Genomic DNA, 12814 nt, shown 5'->3' on the forward strand with positions numbered 1-12814 from the left:
GCTACAACTACATGCACATGGAAGTCGGAGGAAAATTTGTGGGAGTCGTTCTCTCCTTCTACCACGTGGGTCAGTCTTAGGGATCAAACTCAGGTCATCAGGCATCATGGCAAGCACCTTTCCCCAATGAGTGATCTTACCAGTCTGTAATTGTTTTAAAGTAAAAAGAGACTCATTTCAACAAAATGCCCCTACTCCTATACACATGATCTGTGAGACACTGGTTCTAAGATCTCCCTACTCCCTTACTAAAATCCACGGGTGCTCAATTCTCATATTGAAAATGGTAAGTGCATATAATATATGTATCTCCTCCATGTACCACGAATCATCTCTAGACTAGTTACAATATCTAAAAGGACATGCTATGTAAATAGTTGTCATATGATTTAACAGCATCATCATGCAGTACTACAGGTCTGTGTAATACACATCAGCAGCAATATGACTTTCTTTCTCAAACACTTTGGATCTGAAACTGATTGACTCTTTATAGGGAATCCTCAGGAGAAGAGGGCTCAAGGTATATTTATCCATGATAGAGAATCTATGGGCAGAAAAGTTCCAACATTCAGAGGAAGCCAACAGAAAAAATTTCAAGAAGATACTTTTTCTCTAGAAAAACAACAAAGAATACACTAGGAACTAATGTCAACTCATTAAATTTATTTTCATTTAAAATAACCTGTGGTGTCTGAGGAGTTCTAAATTTTATAAAACTTACCAGGACCACTTCTCTTAGAGCTGAAGTCACAGAAATGACAGGTCTCATTGGCTGCTTTGATGGAGAGCCTGCTGTTTCTTGATGCTCCAAAGGTGGAGAAACATCTGAGCTCCTTGCCCTCACCACCAACTGCAGAAGACAGAATACATAGCTAAATACACTGGAGAAATAAAAGGCCCCAGATGTATGCATAGTACAGACAGTTTCTCATTCCTTAGTTACTCATTGGATTGGAAACTATGATATATACAGTGGTAGAATAGTGAACAAGAAAATCCTCCGGCTACATATGGAAATACAGCTATGTGTCTGTCAAACACTCCTAAATAAAATTGGCTACCACTGCAATAGCAATGTCTCATAAAATGATGACCTCACAGAAGCCTTTTATGGTCACCAGGAATGCTCAGTAGTTAAGAGTACTTACTTCTCTTACAGAGCACCATGGTAAGTTCCCAGAACCAATACAGCAGCTCACAACCATTGTTAACTCCAGTTCCAGAAGACCCAATGCCACCCTTGGTTTCCATGGACTCCTGCACACACTTAGTATATAGACCTCACACAAGCAGACACACATACCCATAAAAATACAGACAAAAACAATCTGTAAAAGTCTTATATAACATTCACTTCTAATACTATTACTTTATTTTAATCTACCACAATGTTTGGAGTAAAAGTAATTTAATTTTGCATTTGAGAAAGAAATGCTTCTGAAATTTCTACCAAATTTTGTGTTTTTTTTTTAAAGTCTGAAAACCCATCTTTCAACACAAGGGCACTTATTATAAAAATATCAACACGAGTAATAATGGACAAGTGACAGGTTCAGAAAGTAAAATTTACTTATTATATCAGCATATGTTTGCTCTTATTATGTACTAGTCATTGAGACTCTAATAAACATAAAGATTGTGAGCTTATAATTTTGTTATTTTGTAACTGTGTGGATGTGTGTGCTATACATAGTATATGTGAACTAAGGCTCTCCGGGAGTTAGCGTTTCAGGAGGTTGAGAGCTGCCTGATGTGGGTGTCTACTCAGGTGTTCTCCAAGAGCACTCCTGAGCCATCTTTCCAGAAACCATAATAGTGAACTTTTAAATTGGTAGCATGCAGTGAGTTACTGCTTACTTAAGTCCCTCTCAATCACTAAGACATTCACTAAGTGTATATTTTAGGTAGTATTTACTGAGCTATGAATAAAGTGGTAAGTCTAATATTTAGACATCTAGGTTTTTTTTGTTTATACCAGTATCTGTCCATTTAAAAAATAGCATAATTGACTTAACCACAGGTTAATATAATTAATCTCATTTCAAGATGTAAAATAAAATTTTAAAGTATCTAGAACTCATAACAACCAAGTTTTCTCACTTTGAAGGATTATGCTAAAATGTCTTGAAACTGTTCTGTTAACAAAAGAACGTATATTCAAGGTTTCTCAAATTCTATGCAAGTTGAAATAAGTTTCAAAATTGTCCTATACAACATCAGCATTTTTAGGATATATTAAAAGTCATTTATAAGTTGATTTCTATAAAAACTGGAAGACACCCATAAATCAAAATCAAGGAACTGCTTAGAAACACCGCTGTTGTGAACATTTTAGAATCTTGTGCCAATTCTCTTGATGAAATACTTCCTAGTATTTTAATACATGAGTCTAATGTGATTCTTTTATAAGTAAGCAAATTCATAGGACTTGAGCAAATCTACTAACAAACTAAAGGTTGCATTATGTTCCTATCTGTACCAAATGCCATCTAGATAACAAACACCATAATGAATAAGGTTCAGTGTTTGCTCATCAAGGGTTGCAAACTATAAATGAATTTGTGTGTTACTAAGAAATGTTAAATTGTCTGAAATAGAATGAAACAACAACAAAGAGCAAGAACTGGCCATGTTATCCAGATGAGGTGCCGAAGAGCAGCCTCCTCACACCAGCGCCTCAGCAGCCCTTCAGAACACTACTACACTCAAAGCCTCAAACTCAAAGTTACTAGTGTTGAGATTTTTTTCATTACTTCTTGGACTCTCTGCGATCCCTCTAACAGAAGAGTTATAATCCTCATTTTCTCTTTCTGAAGAGATCAGATGGAGTAAGTTGTGTGAAACACACAGCAATTATTGACTTAACCTTTATCAAATAATGTCATTTGGCTTAAGCACCAAAAGCTTAGATTGAATTACTGGTATATTTATTTTCAGAAATCAAGTTTCTGATCTTTAGAAGGCAGAATTAAAAACAAAAAGTCATCTGTGTATAATCAGTGTTCAAAGTTTAGGCAGTGCACTGGACGCTTTAGAACAGAAGTTCATAACAAACAGTGATCCACAAGTCAAATGCTTTATAAAATTCAAAGAAAACTAACATTCAAAAGGATCAAAAAGTCATATGGTTGTATGACTAATTAAGGAGAAGTAAGAATATGTATTAAAACAATTACGCTAAGGAAAGGATAGCATCAAATGCCCTTCTCAATTCAGAGTTTACTTCAGTTCATGATTTTAAAGACTGTCTTAAAAGTCATTTTTTAAACCACTAGGCAGGCACCTATAAGTAGGGACATAAAGGATATCCTTAAAAAGAAAGATCCAAGCTCCCACTGCTTCAATGAATTATACTTCATTTGACCACAATTATTGTGTGTATGTATGGCAGCCAGGGATTGATGTCGTGTGCCTTCCTCAATCATTCTTCACCCGACTTTAGTGGTAGCTCTCACTGAACCTCTTGCAGACTCGTTCTGGACTGGTTGCTCAGTGAATCCCAAGGGTCTTCCTGTCTCGGCATCCCCAGGACTGGGATGACAGGTGTGCACTGCCTTGCCCAGCTTTTACAACAGTGCTGTGGATCTGAATTCAGTCCCTCAGGCTTTCGACAGCAGGAACTTTGCCACTTCAGCTGTCTCCCTATGTACATGTATCCATACCTGTTAAAATGTTCATTCAGGCTCGGATGTAGTTCAGTGGTAGAATAGTTGTCTAATATGAGGAAGGAACTGATACTTAGAACCAAAAAATTAAGTTGTTTTATCCACATAATTCTTATATACATAAACATAACTACTATGTAAATAAGATACTAGCACAACTCTGAAAATGTAGGCACGTGGTCTCAGATACACAATGAAGGGCCAATGTCGGAGTTCAATTAGAGTGTCTAGCATTTGTCTAACACAAATCCCTGGGTTCCATCCCTAGCACTGAATATACCTGGCTTGGTGGTACATGCCTCAGATTCTAGCACTCTGTAGATAGAGGAAAGAAGCTCAAGGTCACCCTTAGCTACACACTAAGTTTGAAGATAGCCTGGGCTATGAGATCCTATCTCCAACGCAAAATAAACCAAAACTGTCATGCAATATTTAGTTTTGTTCCAAGACCAAAATGGCAAAAACACTGAGTGTGAAAATTCTTTATCTTTGTACTAATATTTTCAAGGAAGCTATAAAGTGTAATTAGTAGAAGTATTTATGTATTAAACACAACCATGAGAGAAGCCTAAAGTAAGAGACAAGCATCTAAGTTAAGGCTGCCAGGTTAAACTGGGTTGACACCAGAGAATAAGAATCAGTACCAGCTGTGCTTATGTCAAGATGGACGCACTCAAGGGACGCCATTCTTAAATTAAAATATTCACATATTCTTAAAATAGTATGATATTATAGTGTACCATAACCACTGAAGGAGAAGATATTTCACCCACCCCTCAATTTAGAAAACTATCAAAAGGGAATAACAAAAAAACTGAACTCCAAAACAACAAAGTTTTATCAATTTTCTCCAGGGAAAAGTCCTGATAGAGCAGCCAGTCATGTGGTCAGCCCTGAACACATAACTAAATGGGTTCAGTAGGTTGTGTGTGTGTGTGTGAGTGTATGAGTGCCTGTCTGTGTGTATGGTAAGAAATCGAGGTCATGAGTTTGATAGGGTGTGTTTATTAGGATGAATTGGAAGATGAAGGCTACAGAGTGAAAATGGTATAAATACAGTACTCATACATGAGATTCTCAAAATGAAATAGGTGTAAAAACAAAAACAGAAACAGTAAAACCCTGATGGGTGAATCTAAGATAGACAAGGCTCTGAGACCACAGAATGTCTTTTGCTTCTGCTGTGCCTTCACCTGTTTGCTGCTGTTCTCTTTCTCTGGTATCTGGCATGGTGTGAGTGGGCTTGGGGAGTTCTCCACTGGCTGTAATTGTAGTGTCTTATCTCATGGGAACATCCCATTTTACTGGGCATTTTTACCTATGGATTATTATGAAGATGATTTCTTCCTAAGCTGTACTGTCTAATATTGTTTTAGTTTGATGATTAAAAATAAAACAAGGAAGTGTCATACAGCTAGAACACATGAGTTTCTATTGAGGAGTCATACAGACTATGGCTTAGGTTAATGATTGAGAAAAACAATTGAGTCTCAGTTGCCCAGCTATCCTAAATTCTTTTAGGGCAGCTTAATGTTGGGAGATGTGTTTACAGATTTAGAGTGCAACATACCTGAAACAAAGCTTTGAAAATAACTTAAAGTTAGACTAAGATGTTTTTGTTAAATAGCTTTGAGGTGAAAACCCAAGAAGGCAATCTTTAGTTTTAGAAAGGAACATAGTTGAAGGAGGAACTCTTTAAGGCCAGGTAACAAGAACAAAGCAGCCCAATTATTATTAGTTGATATGCCATTTTTGTTAGGACTGGTTGGTGACCAAAGGTGATGATTAATTCCTTATGCCCATTTCTCCCAGGCTGGCATCTGACTCATGGCACATAGGCCAGCACGGCCTGTAACTTACGTTCCAGTCTCCTGAATGCTGGGAAGAGAGGCAAGAAGTGTCATAATCTGCATAAGAAATTACTTTTTCTTATGGTACTAGGAAACTGAACTAGAGTTTGGGCATGCTAGGCAAGCCTTGATTGTTGAGCTATATCCCTGACTCTTAGAAGACAGGCTTTAAAAATGAACCCTTGGAAGCACATATTCCTGTCATGTACTAAAGACCTTGAGTCTTTAAGGAAAAAAAATTAAAGAAGATACCAGAAAACGGAAAGATCTCCCATGCTCTTGGATTGGTAGGATCAACATAGTAAAAATGGCAACCTTGCCAAAAGCAATCTACAGATTCAGTGCAATCTCCATCAAAATCCCAGCACAATTCTTCACAGACCTTGAAAGAATGATTCTCTCAGTCTCTCTCTCTCTCTCTCTCTTTTTTTTTTTTTTTTTTTTATGAGACAGGGTCTCTCTGTATTGTTTTGGAGGCTGTCGGTTGGCCCGGCCTCGAACTCACAGAGATCCGCCTGCCTCTGCCTCCCGAGTGCTGGGATTAAAGGCGTGCACCGCCACCACCCGGTGAAAGAACGATTCTCAACTTTATATGGAAAAACAAAAGATCAAGGACAGCTAAAATAACCCTGTACAATAAAGAAATGTCTGGAGGCATTACCATCCCTGACTTCAAGCTCTATCATTGAGCTATAGTCCTGAAAACAGCTTGGTATTGGCACAAAAATAGACAGGCAGACCAACAGAATCTAATTGAAAACCCTGATATGGATCACATACCTACAAACACCTGATTTTGACAAAGAAGCTAAAATTATACAATAGAAAAAAGAAAGCATCTTCAACAAATGATGCTGGCATAACTGAATGCTGGCATGTAGAAGACTGCCTATAGATCCATATCTATCGCCATGCACAAAAGTTAAGTCCAAATGGACCAATGAAAATCCAACCACATGAACCTCTTAGAAGAGAAAGTAGGTGGTACCCTTGAACGAATTGGTATAGGAGACCGCTTCCTGAACATAACACCAGTAGCACAGATACTGAGATTGACAATTAATAAATGGGACCTCCTGAAACTGAGAGCTTCTGTATGGCAAAGAACACAGTCAACAAGACAAAATGGCAGCCCACAGAATGGGAAAAGATGTTCACCAACCCCACATCTGACAGAGGGCTGATTTCCAAAATATACAAGAACTCAAGAAGCTAGTCACCAAAATACCAAATAATCCAATTAAAAAGTGGGGTACAAGCCGGGCGGTGGTGGCGCACGCCTTTAATCCCAGCACTCGGGAGGCAGAGGCAGGCGGATCTTTGTGCGTTCGAGGCCAGGCTGGACCGATAGCCTCCGAAACAATACAGAGAAACCCTGTCTCGTAAAAACAAAACAAAACAAAAAAAAAAAGTGGGGTACAACAAAGAGACCTGACTGGACAAAGGGGAGCTCTTGAACCCCAGACTGATGATTAAGAGGCCAACAGGGGACTGATTCAGACTCCATGAATGTAGTGTCAGTGGGGAGGCCTCAGAAATCTCTGGGGCCTTAGGTAGTAGATTAATGTTCATCATGACATACAAATGAACTTTGGGAGCCCATTCCACATGGAGGGATGCTCTCTCAGCCTGGACACATGGGGAAGGACCTAGGTCCTTCCCTGGATGAAATGACAGACTCTGGAGATCCCCCAAGGAGGGCCTCACTCTCCCTGGGGAATGATGTGGGCAACTGGGCTGGGGAGGCTGGTGGAGGGACAAGGGGGGGAGCTGGGATTGACAGTTGAAGCATGCATGTTTCTAATTTAAAGAAAAAAGAAAAAAAAGTGGGGTACAGAACTAAATAGAGAATTCTCAATAGAGGAATCTAAAATGGCTAAAAGACACTTAAGAAAGTGCTCAACATCCTTAGCCATCAGGGAAATGCAACTCAAAACAACTCTGAGATACTATCTCACTCCTGTCAGAATGGCTATAATCAAAAACTCCAACGACAGTTTATGCTGGAGAGGATGTGGAGAAAGGGTAACACTCCTCCACTACTGGTGAGAGTGCCAACTCATACAGCCACTTTGGAAATTAGTAAGGCGGTTCCTCAGGAAAATGGGAATCAGTCTACCATAAGAACCAGCAATTCCACTCTTAAGCATATACCCAAAAGATGCCCATTCACACAACAAGGACATCTGCTCAACCACATTCATAACAGCATTATTTGTAATAGACAGAACCTGGAAGCAACCTAGATGCCCTTCAAACCAAGAATGGATGAAGAAAATGTGGTACATTTACACCATGGGGTACTACTCAGTGAAAAAAAACAAAACAATGGAATCTTGAAATTTGCAGGCAAATGGATGGAACTAGAAGAAACCATCCTGAGTGAGGTAACCCAGTCACAAAAAGACAAACATGGTAGGTACTCACTCATATATGGATTTTAGGCATAGAGCAAAGGAGAACCAGCTTACAATTCATACTGCCAGACAAGCTAGGAAACAAGGAGAACCCTAAGAGAAACATACATGGTCCCCCAGAGAAGGGAAAAGGGACAAGATCTCCTGAGCCAATTGGGAGCATGGGGTGAGAGGAGAGGGAGTTAGGAAAAATAGAAGGAAAGAAGAGGGGAGAGGAGGACATGAGAAAACAGGAAGATTGAGTTGGGGGAAGAATAGAGGAGAGCAAGAAAAGAGATGCCATAATAGAGGGAGCCATTGTAAGTTTGAAGAGAAATCTGGTGCTAGGGAAATGTTCAGAGACCTACAAGGATGACCCCAACTAGCAATCTAAGCAATAGTGGAGAGGCTACCTTAAACACCCTTCTCTGATAATGAGATTGACGATTCCCTTATATGCCATCCTAGAGCCTTCATCCAAAAGCAGACACAGACACCCACACTGAGGTGAACTCTGGAATCCAGTTGCAGAGAGGGAGGAGTGATGAGCAAAGGGGTCAAGACCATTCTGGAGAAACCCACAGAAACAGCTGACCTGAACAAGGGGAGCTCATGGACCCCAGACTAATAACTGGGAAACCAGCATATGATTGTTCCAGACCCCTTGAACATAGATGTCAGTGTGGAGGTCTGGTTAATCTATGGGGCCTCTGGTAGTGGATCAGTGTTTATCCCTAGTACACAAATGAACTTTGGGAACCCAATCCACATAGAGGGATACTCTCTCAGCCTAGACACATGGGGGATGGTCTAGGCCCTGCTCCAAATGATATGACAGACTTTGAAGATCCCCAATGGAAGGCCTCACCCTCCCTGGGGAGCAGAAAGGAGATGGGAGAGGGGGTCAGTGGGTGGCAGGGGAAGAGGGGAGGGAGAGGAAACTGGGATTGACACGTAAAACAAACTTGCTTCTAATTTAAATTTAAAAAAGGAAAAAATTCACATTACTTACATCTCCATAGGTTTTCAGTTACTTCTATAAGATTTTCTGTTTCACATTTCAATTTTTACTATGTGCTGAAAACTTATTCAGCAGTGCCACCAAACAACAAAAGAAAAAATGTAATAAAAAATGGAGCAAGCTTTACAATTATGAATTTATCAAGTGTTAAGTCACGGAACAGTGGATTAGTGAGGATGAATAAATATGTCAGATCCATTTTAAAGGGGCCCAACTTCATATTTTGAATATAGAATAATTTCATATGTAGTTCTGTAGCACCTAAGGATATATATCACAGCTAAACTTTTGTTTGAAGAACAAATCCAACTAGTCAGCTGTCAAAACTGAGACCAAAAGTCAGACTTCCCATTCCACACATTTTCCCTTCCTATATTCAATCAACAAATATTTCTTGGACAATAGTCTATATGCATATTTGAAATAAGCTGTGTCACAAAATTCCCAACAAATTTATCCACCTGTTTCTCATTATCATCATCACCACCACCACCACCACCACCATCATCATCACAAAGCTAATCCTAGGTTGGGCTTTCTGAGTTATATGAAATTGAGTGGATGGAGGCATACTACTCTAAGTGAGTAGAGCCTACATATCTAGGGAAAACAATACCACTTGATAAATGTGTTATGCCAGTGTCCTACATGCCAATCACTGAACGAAGTGAGACAGACATTCACCCGATCTTGGGGGAACACAGGTAACAAAACAAAAATTAGGATATAAAATAATGAATAGACACCAAAATTTATAAACACATCATTTCTTTAACTCATAAGTTTAATGTTACACTTATGCAAGTTCCAACAGGGTTAAAACAACAAAAATTACCCTAACAAAGAAAAAACAAGCATATGAAGGAAGGAAAGAACCAAAAACTGTGAAAAGGAGGGTAAGCTCAAATGAATCAAGAGTCCTAGGAAGAAATTCAAGTATATTCTAAAGCTACAATCACCCATACGTGAGGTATTAGCTAGACAGGCATAAGAGCTGAGCAGAGGATACTCGGCCACAGAAAGACAGCTTTTCTGCACATACACTACAGAATCATTTGTAAGTATTTTAGGAATGTAAAAGACCTCGAGGTAGCAGTATAAATCTGTGGCAGATTATCCTTAAATTTGGAAAACGAAGGGTGCAGGGTGGGGGTTTGGGGGAGGGGCTAGAAGGGAGAGGAAAAGGGGAGGGAGGGAGGGAGGAAAGGAGGGAGGGAAAGAGGGGGAGACAGGAGACCCAATAAAAATCAGAAGAAAGGGCTGTTACTGCTTGGTCATGGACACTTGCCTATCAAGAGCAAGGCCCTGGGTTTGATCTTTAGTGCTATAGGACTTACAAAGTGTAAGGTGACTGACCCCTCAGTAAGAACCAAGGACATGAGTTCGAGGCGGATTAAATACAAGAGTCTTACCTGTTCTTCCCACACTCTCTTTTCTCTCTCATAGGCTTCCTTTCTTTTTCGCTCCAACTGTTCTTTCAGTACAGCAGCACGAGCATTTGTTTGAGCCTGAAAATGAAAACCATTAACAAAATTATAGTTATCAGAAGGAGAGCCTACAGTCTAAAAATGACAGACTTTGAATCCAACAAAGTAGAAGGTGTGTGGTTCCAGAATAAAAATGCACACTCACTTTGTACCCCTCTAGCCACGGACAATAGGGGATCAGTTTATGTGCCAAGTGGAAGTAAGTCCAATACATTGGAATAGAAACTAAAATGTTAACATTTAAAACAATTGCTGTACCTAATTCCATTAATCTTCAGAGAAAGTTGTAGATTTCATTTTTAAAGCTACTTTTTAAAGACAGTATCTTTCGATATATAAGCCCAGCCTGGCCTCCAATTCATGGCAATCCTCCTGCATCAGCCCACGGAATGCTCAGATTATAGGAGTAAACCCACTCTGGCTATTTCTTTCACAGAATTATATGTGTCACAGTTTTATGTATTCACATCATAATTTCACCTAATTGTTCTTCATAAGTGTTGTATAAATGCTATTTTCCAGACATTATAAGGTGACAGGTAAAGAAGAAATCAACAGTTAAAGTAAGTTAAGAAGATGTTCCATCTATTAAAAAATCTTAACAACAAACTTTTCTCTCTCAGCTTTCATTTTCTTAAGAAGTTGTATTATTTAGTCTATACCTTAAGTGACTCCATCTTTTTGAGCCTCAAGTCAGTCTCTTCAGTTGCTTCTGGTCCTTTGGTACCATTAGCTTCTTTCTAGAACAATTGTCAACACACCACTTAACAAATAGTAGCCAACCTCAGTGTCACATTTGCCTGAACTAACACCATGTGAAATGAAACCACTGAACACTGTCAGTTTTCTCCAAGAGCTGCAACAGAACCCTCTAGAGTGAAAGACCAAAATGGAATGATGTCAAGTGATCTTTAATCCTTTCAGGGACACCAGGTGTATTCTCTATTAAAATTCCTATGGAACAAATGACCTTACCAATTTGAAGTCATGTATTTTAACATTTACTTCATCCCTACATACATATAGATTTCTGGTTTTTGACCTTATTTTCTTTTAACTTTATTATTATGGACATGGCATGTTTAAACTTAATCTATTACTTACTTTTGGAAAAATTTATTTTTACCTACATTGTCACCACGAAGTTTGGCTTTAATCTGTTGGCGTTCATTGAAATTCTGTAGTCTTATTTGCCTCAGTCTTGCCAGATAAACCTAAAACAGGAACAACAACAAAAAAAAAACCCAAACATTCACTTAAAAGGAAAACTATGAACATTTTTACTGCTAAAAAAAAATAAAACCTTAATTTATAGAAAAGTGTTAATCTGAACGTAAGAAACAAAAGTTCTGAAATTTGGTTAATGAAAACGAAATATTAGCTTTCAAGTATTTAATTTAAAGCAATTTTCTGCAAAGAAAGAAATATATTATAAATACAAATTTTTAAATTATATCAAAAGAAAAGAAATTGAAACTCAGGACTGAGTAACAGTTATGGGGCAAAATTATGACACAGCATGTCAGTCAAAATATATTAACAGGTTCCTATAGACTTACAAAGTCTTAAAATAACTGTTAAGTATTTAAACCATGCAAGAAAAGAAGATGAACTGAAAATGGCTGCATGGCGGAGGGAGGTGCTGAGCATGCGGAAAGCATACCTCTTCCTCATTGTTCCTTGGCTTCCCTCCTCGAGAAGAGCTGGGCCTGCCTCCATACAGAGATGCCAGGTTTTGCAGGATTCCCTGTTTGTCATTTAATGTACTAAGTTTAAAGGATGAGTGGGGCGACATTGCCCTTCCACCTAGGCACATCAGCATGCCGCTTACTTCTCCTGGATAATACTGGCCACTTGTAGATAACTACACTAAGAAGCCCAGGCACTTCCTACGGCCATGATGGCATGTAAATCCAGTGAGAACAGAAGTCACTAAACTCCAAGTATAATTATTTAAAAACAGAGACTGCATATGTTTTAATAGCTATTAAAGAGGTTTTTAAGTGTGTTTTCCTTGTTAAATACCAAAGTACTGCCTTTTTTGCCTTTAAAAGATCCAATCCATTTCTAGATGTCTCTGTGCACAGCTACACAATACATACATACAAACTTTTATGTTCACTGCTGATTTCAAACACTGTGCTGTCCATCAGACATAAATCAAGCTCTGTTCTCGGATACTTGCTGTAAGAATACTACAAATCATCAGCCCCAGGCACAAACTGACTCATTTCCAAATATACCTTACTGATAACATGGAATTATCTTACTAGAAATTATTCACATACTTCAGCAAAACTACCAGATTATCCAATTATCAACTTTCTCTTTCTTTAACCTACAATCATGTTTAAAGTTTCTTCAAACTTAAAGAGTTCTTAATCCACTTTCC

At 38.6% G+C, this 12814-nt stretch overlaps 1 protein-coding gene across 7 annotated transcripts in view; it reads right to left on the reverse strand.

Moving 5' to 3' along the window:
* The window catches only part of Nek1 (NIMA related kinase 1), a 122631-nt gene that overhangs the window by 41748 nt on the left and 68069 nt on the right, over window positions 1–12814 (reverse strand). For 3 of the 7 annotated variants that reach the window (XM_040742250.1, XM_040742249.1, XM_040742254.1), the window contains 5 exons: window positions 12086–12169; window positions 11553–11636; window positions 11085–11162; window positions 10348–10443; window positions 725–853 (listed from right to left, as the gene is read on the reverse strand). In XM_040742250.1, the coding sequence (XP_040598184.1) occupies window positions 725–853; window positions 10348–10443; window positions 11085–11162; window positions 11553–11636; window positions 12086–12169 (471 nt within the window). The remainder of the gene's footprint in view (window positions 1–724; window positions 854–10347; window positions 10444–11084; window positions 11163–11552; window positions 11637–12085; window positions 12170–12814) is intronic. The other 4 variants (XM_040742253.1, XM_040742252.1, XM_040742255.1 and 1 more) reach the window with 2 other exon arrangements.

The sequence above is a fragment of the Mesocricetus auratus genome, unplaced genomic scaffold (genome assembly GCF_017639785.1).
Source record: "Mesocricetus auratus isolate SY011 unplaced genomic scaffold, BCM_Maur_2.0 Super-Scaffold_6731, whole genome shotgun sequence".
Taxonomy (NCBI): domain Eukaryota; kingdom Metazoa; phylum Chordata; class Mammalia; order Rodentia; family Cricetidae; genus Mesocricetus; species Mesocricetus auratus.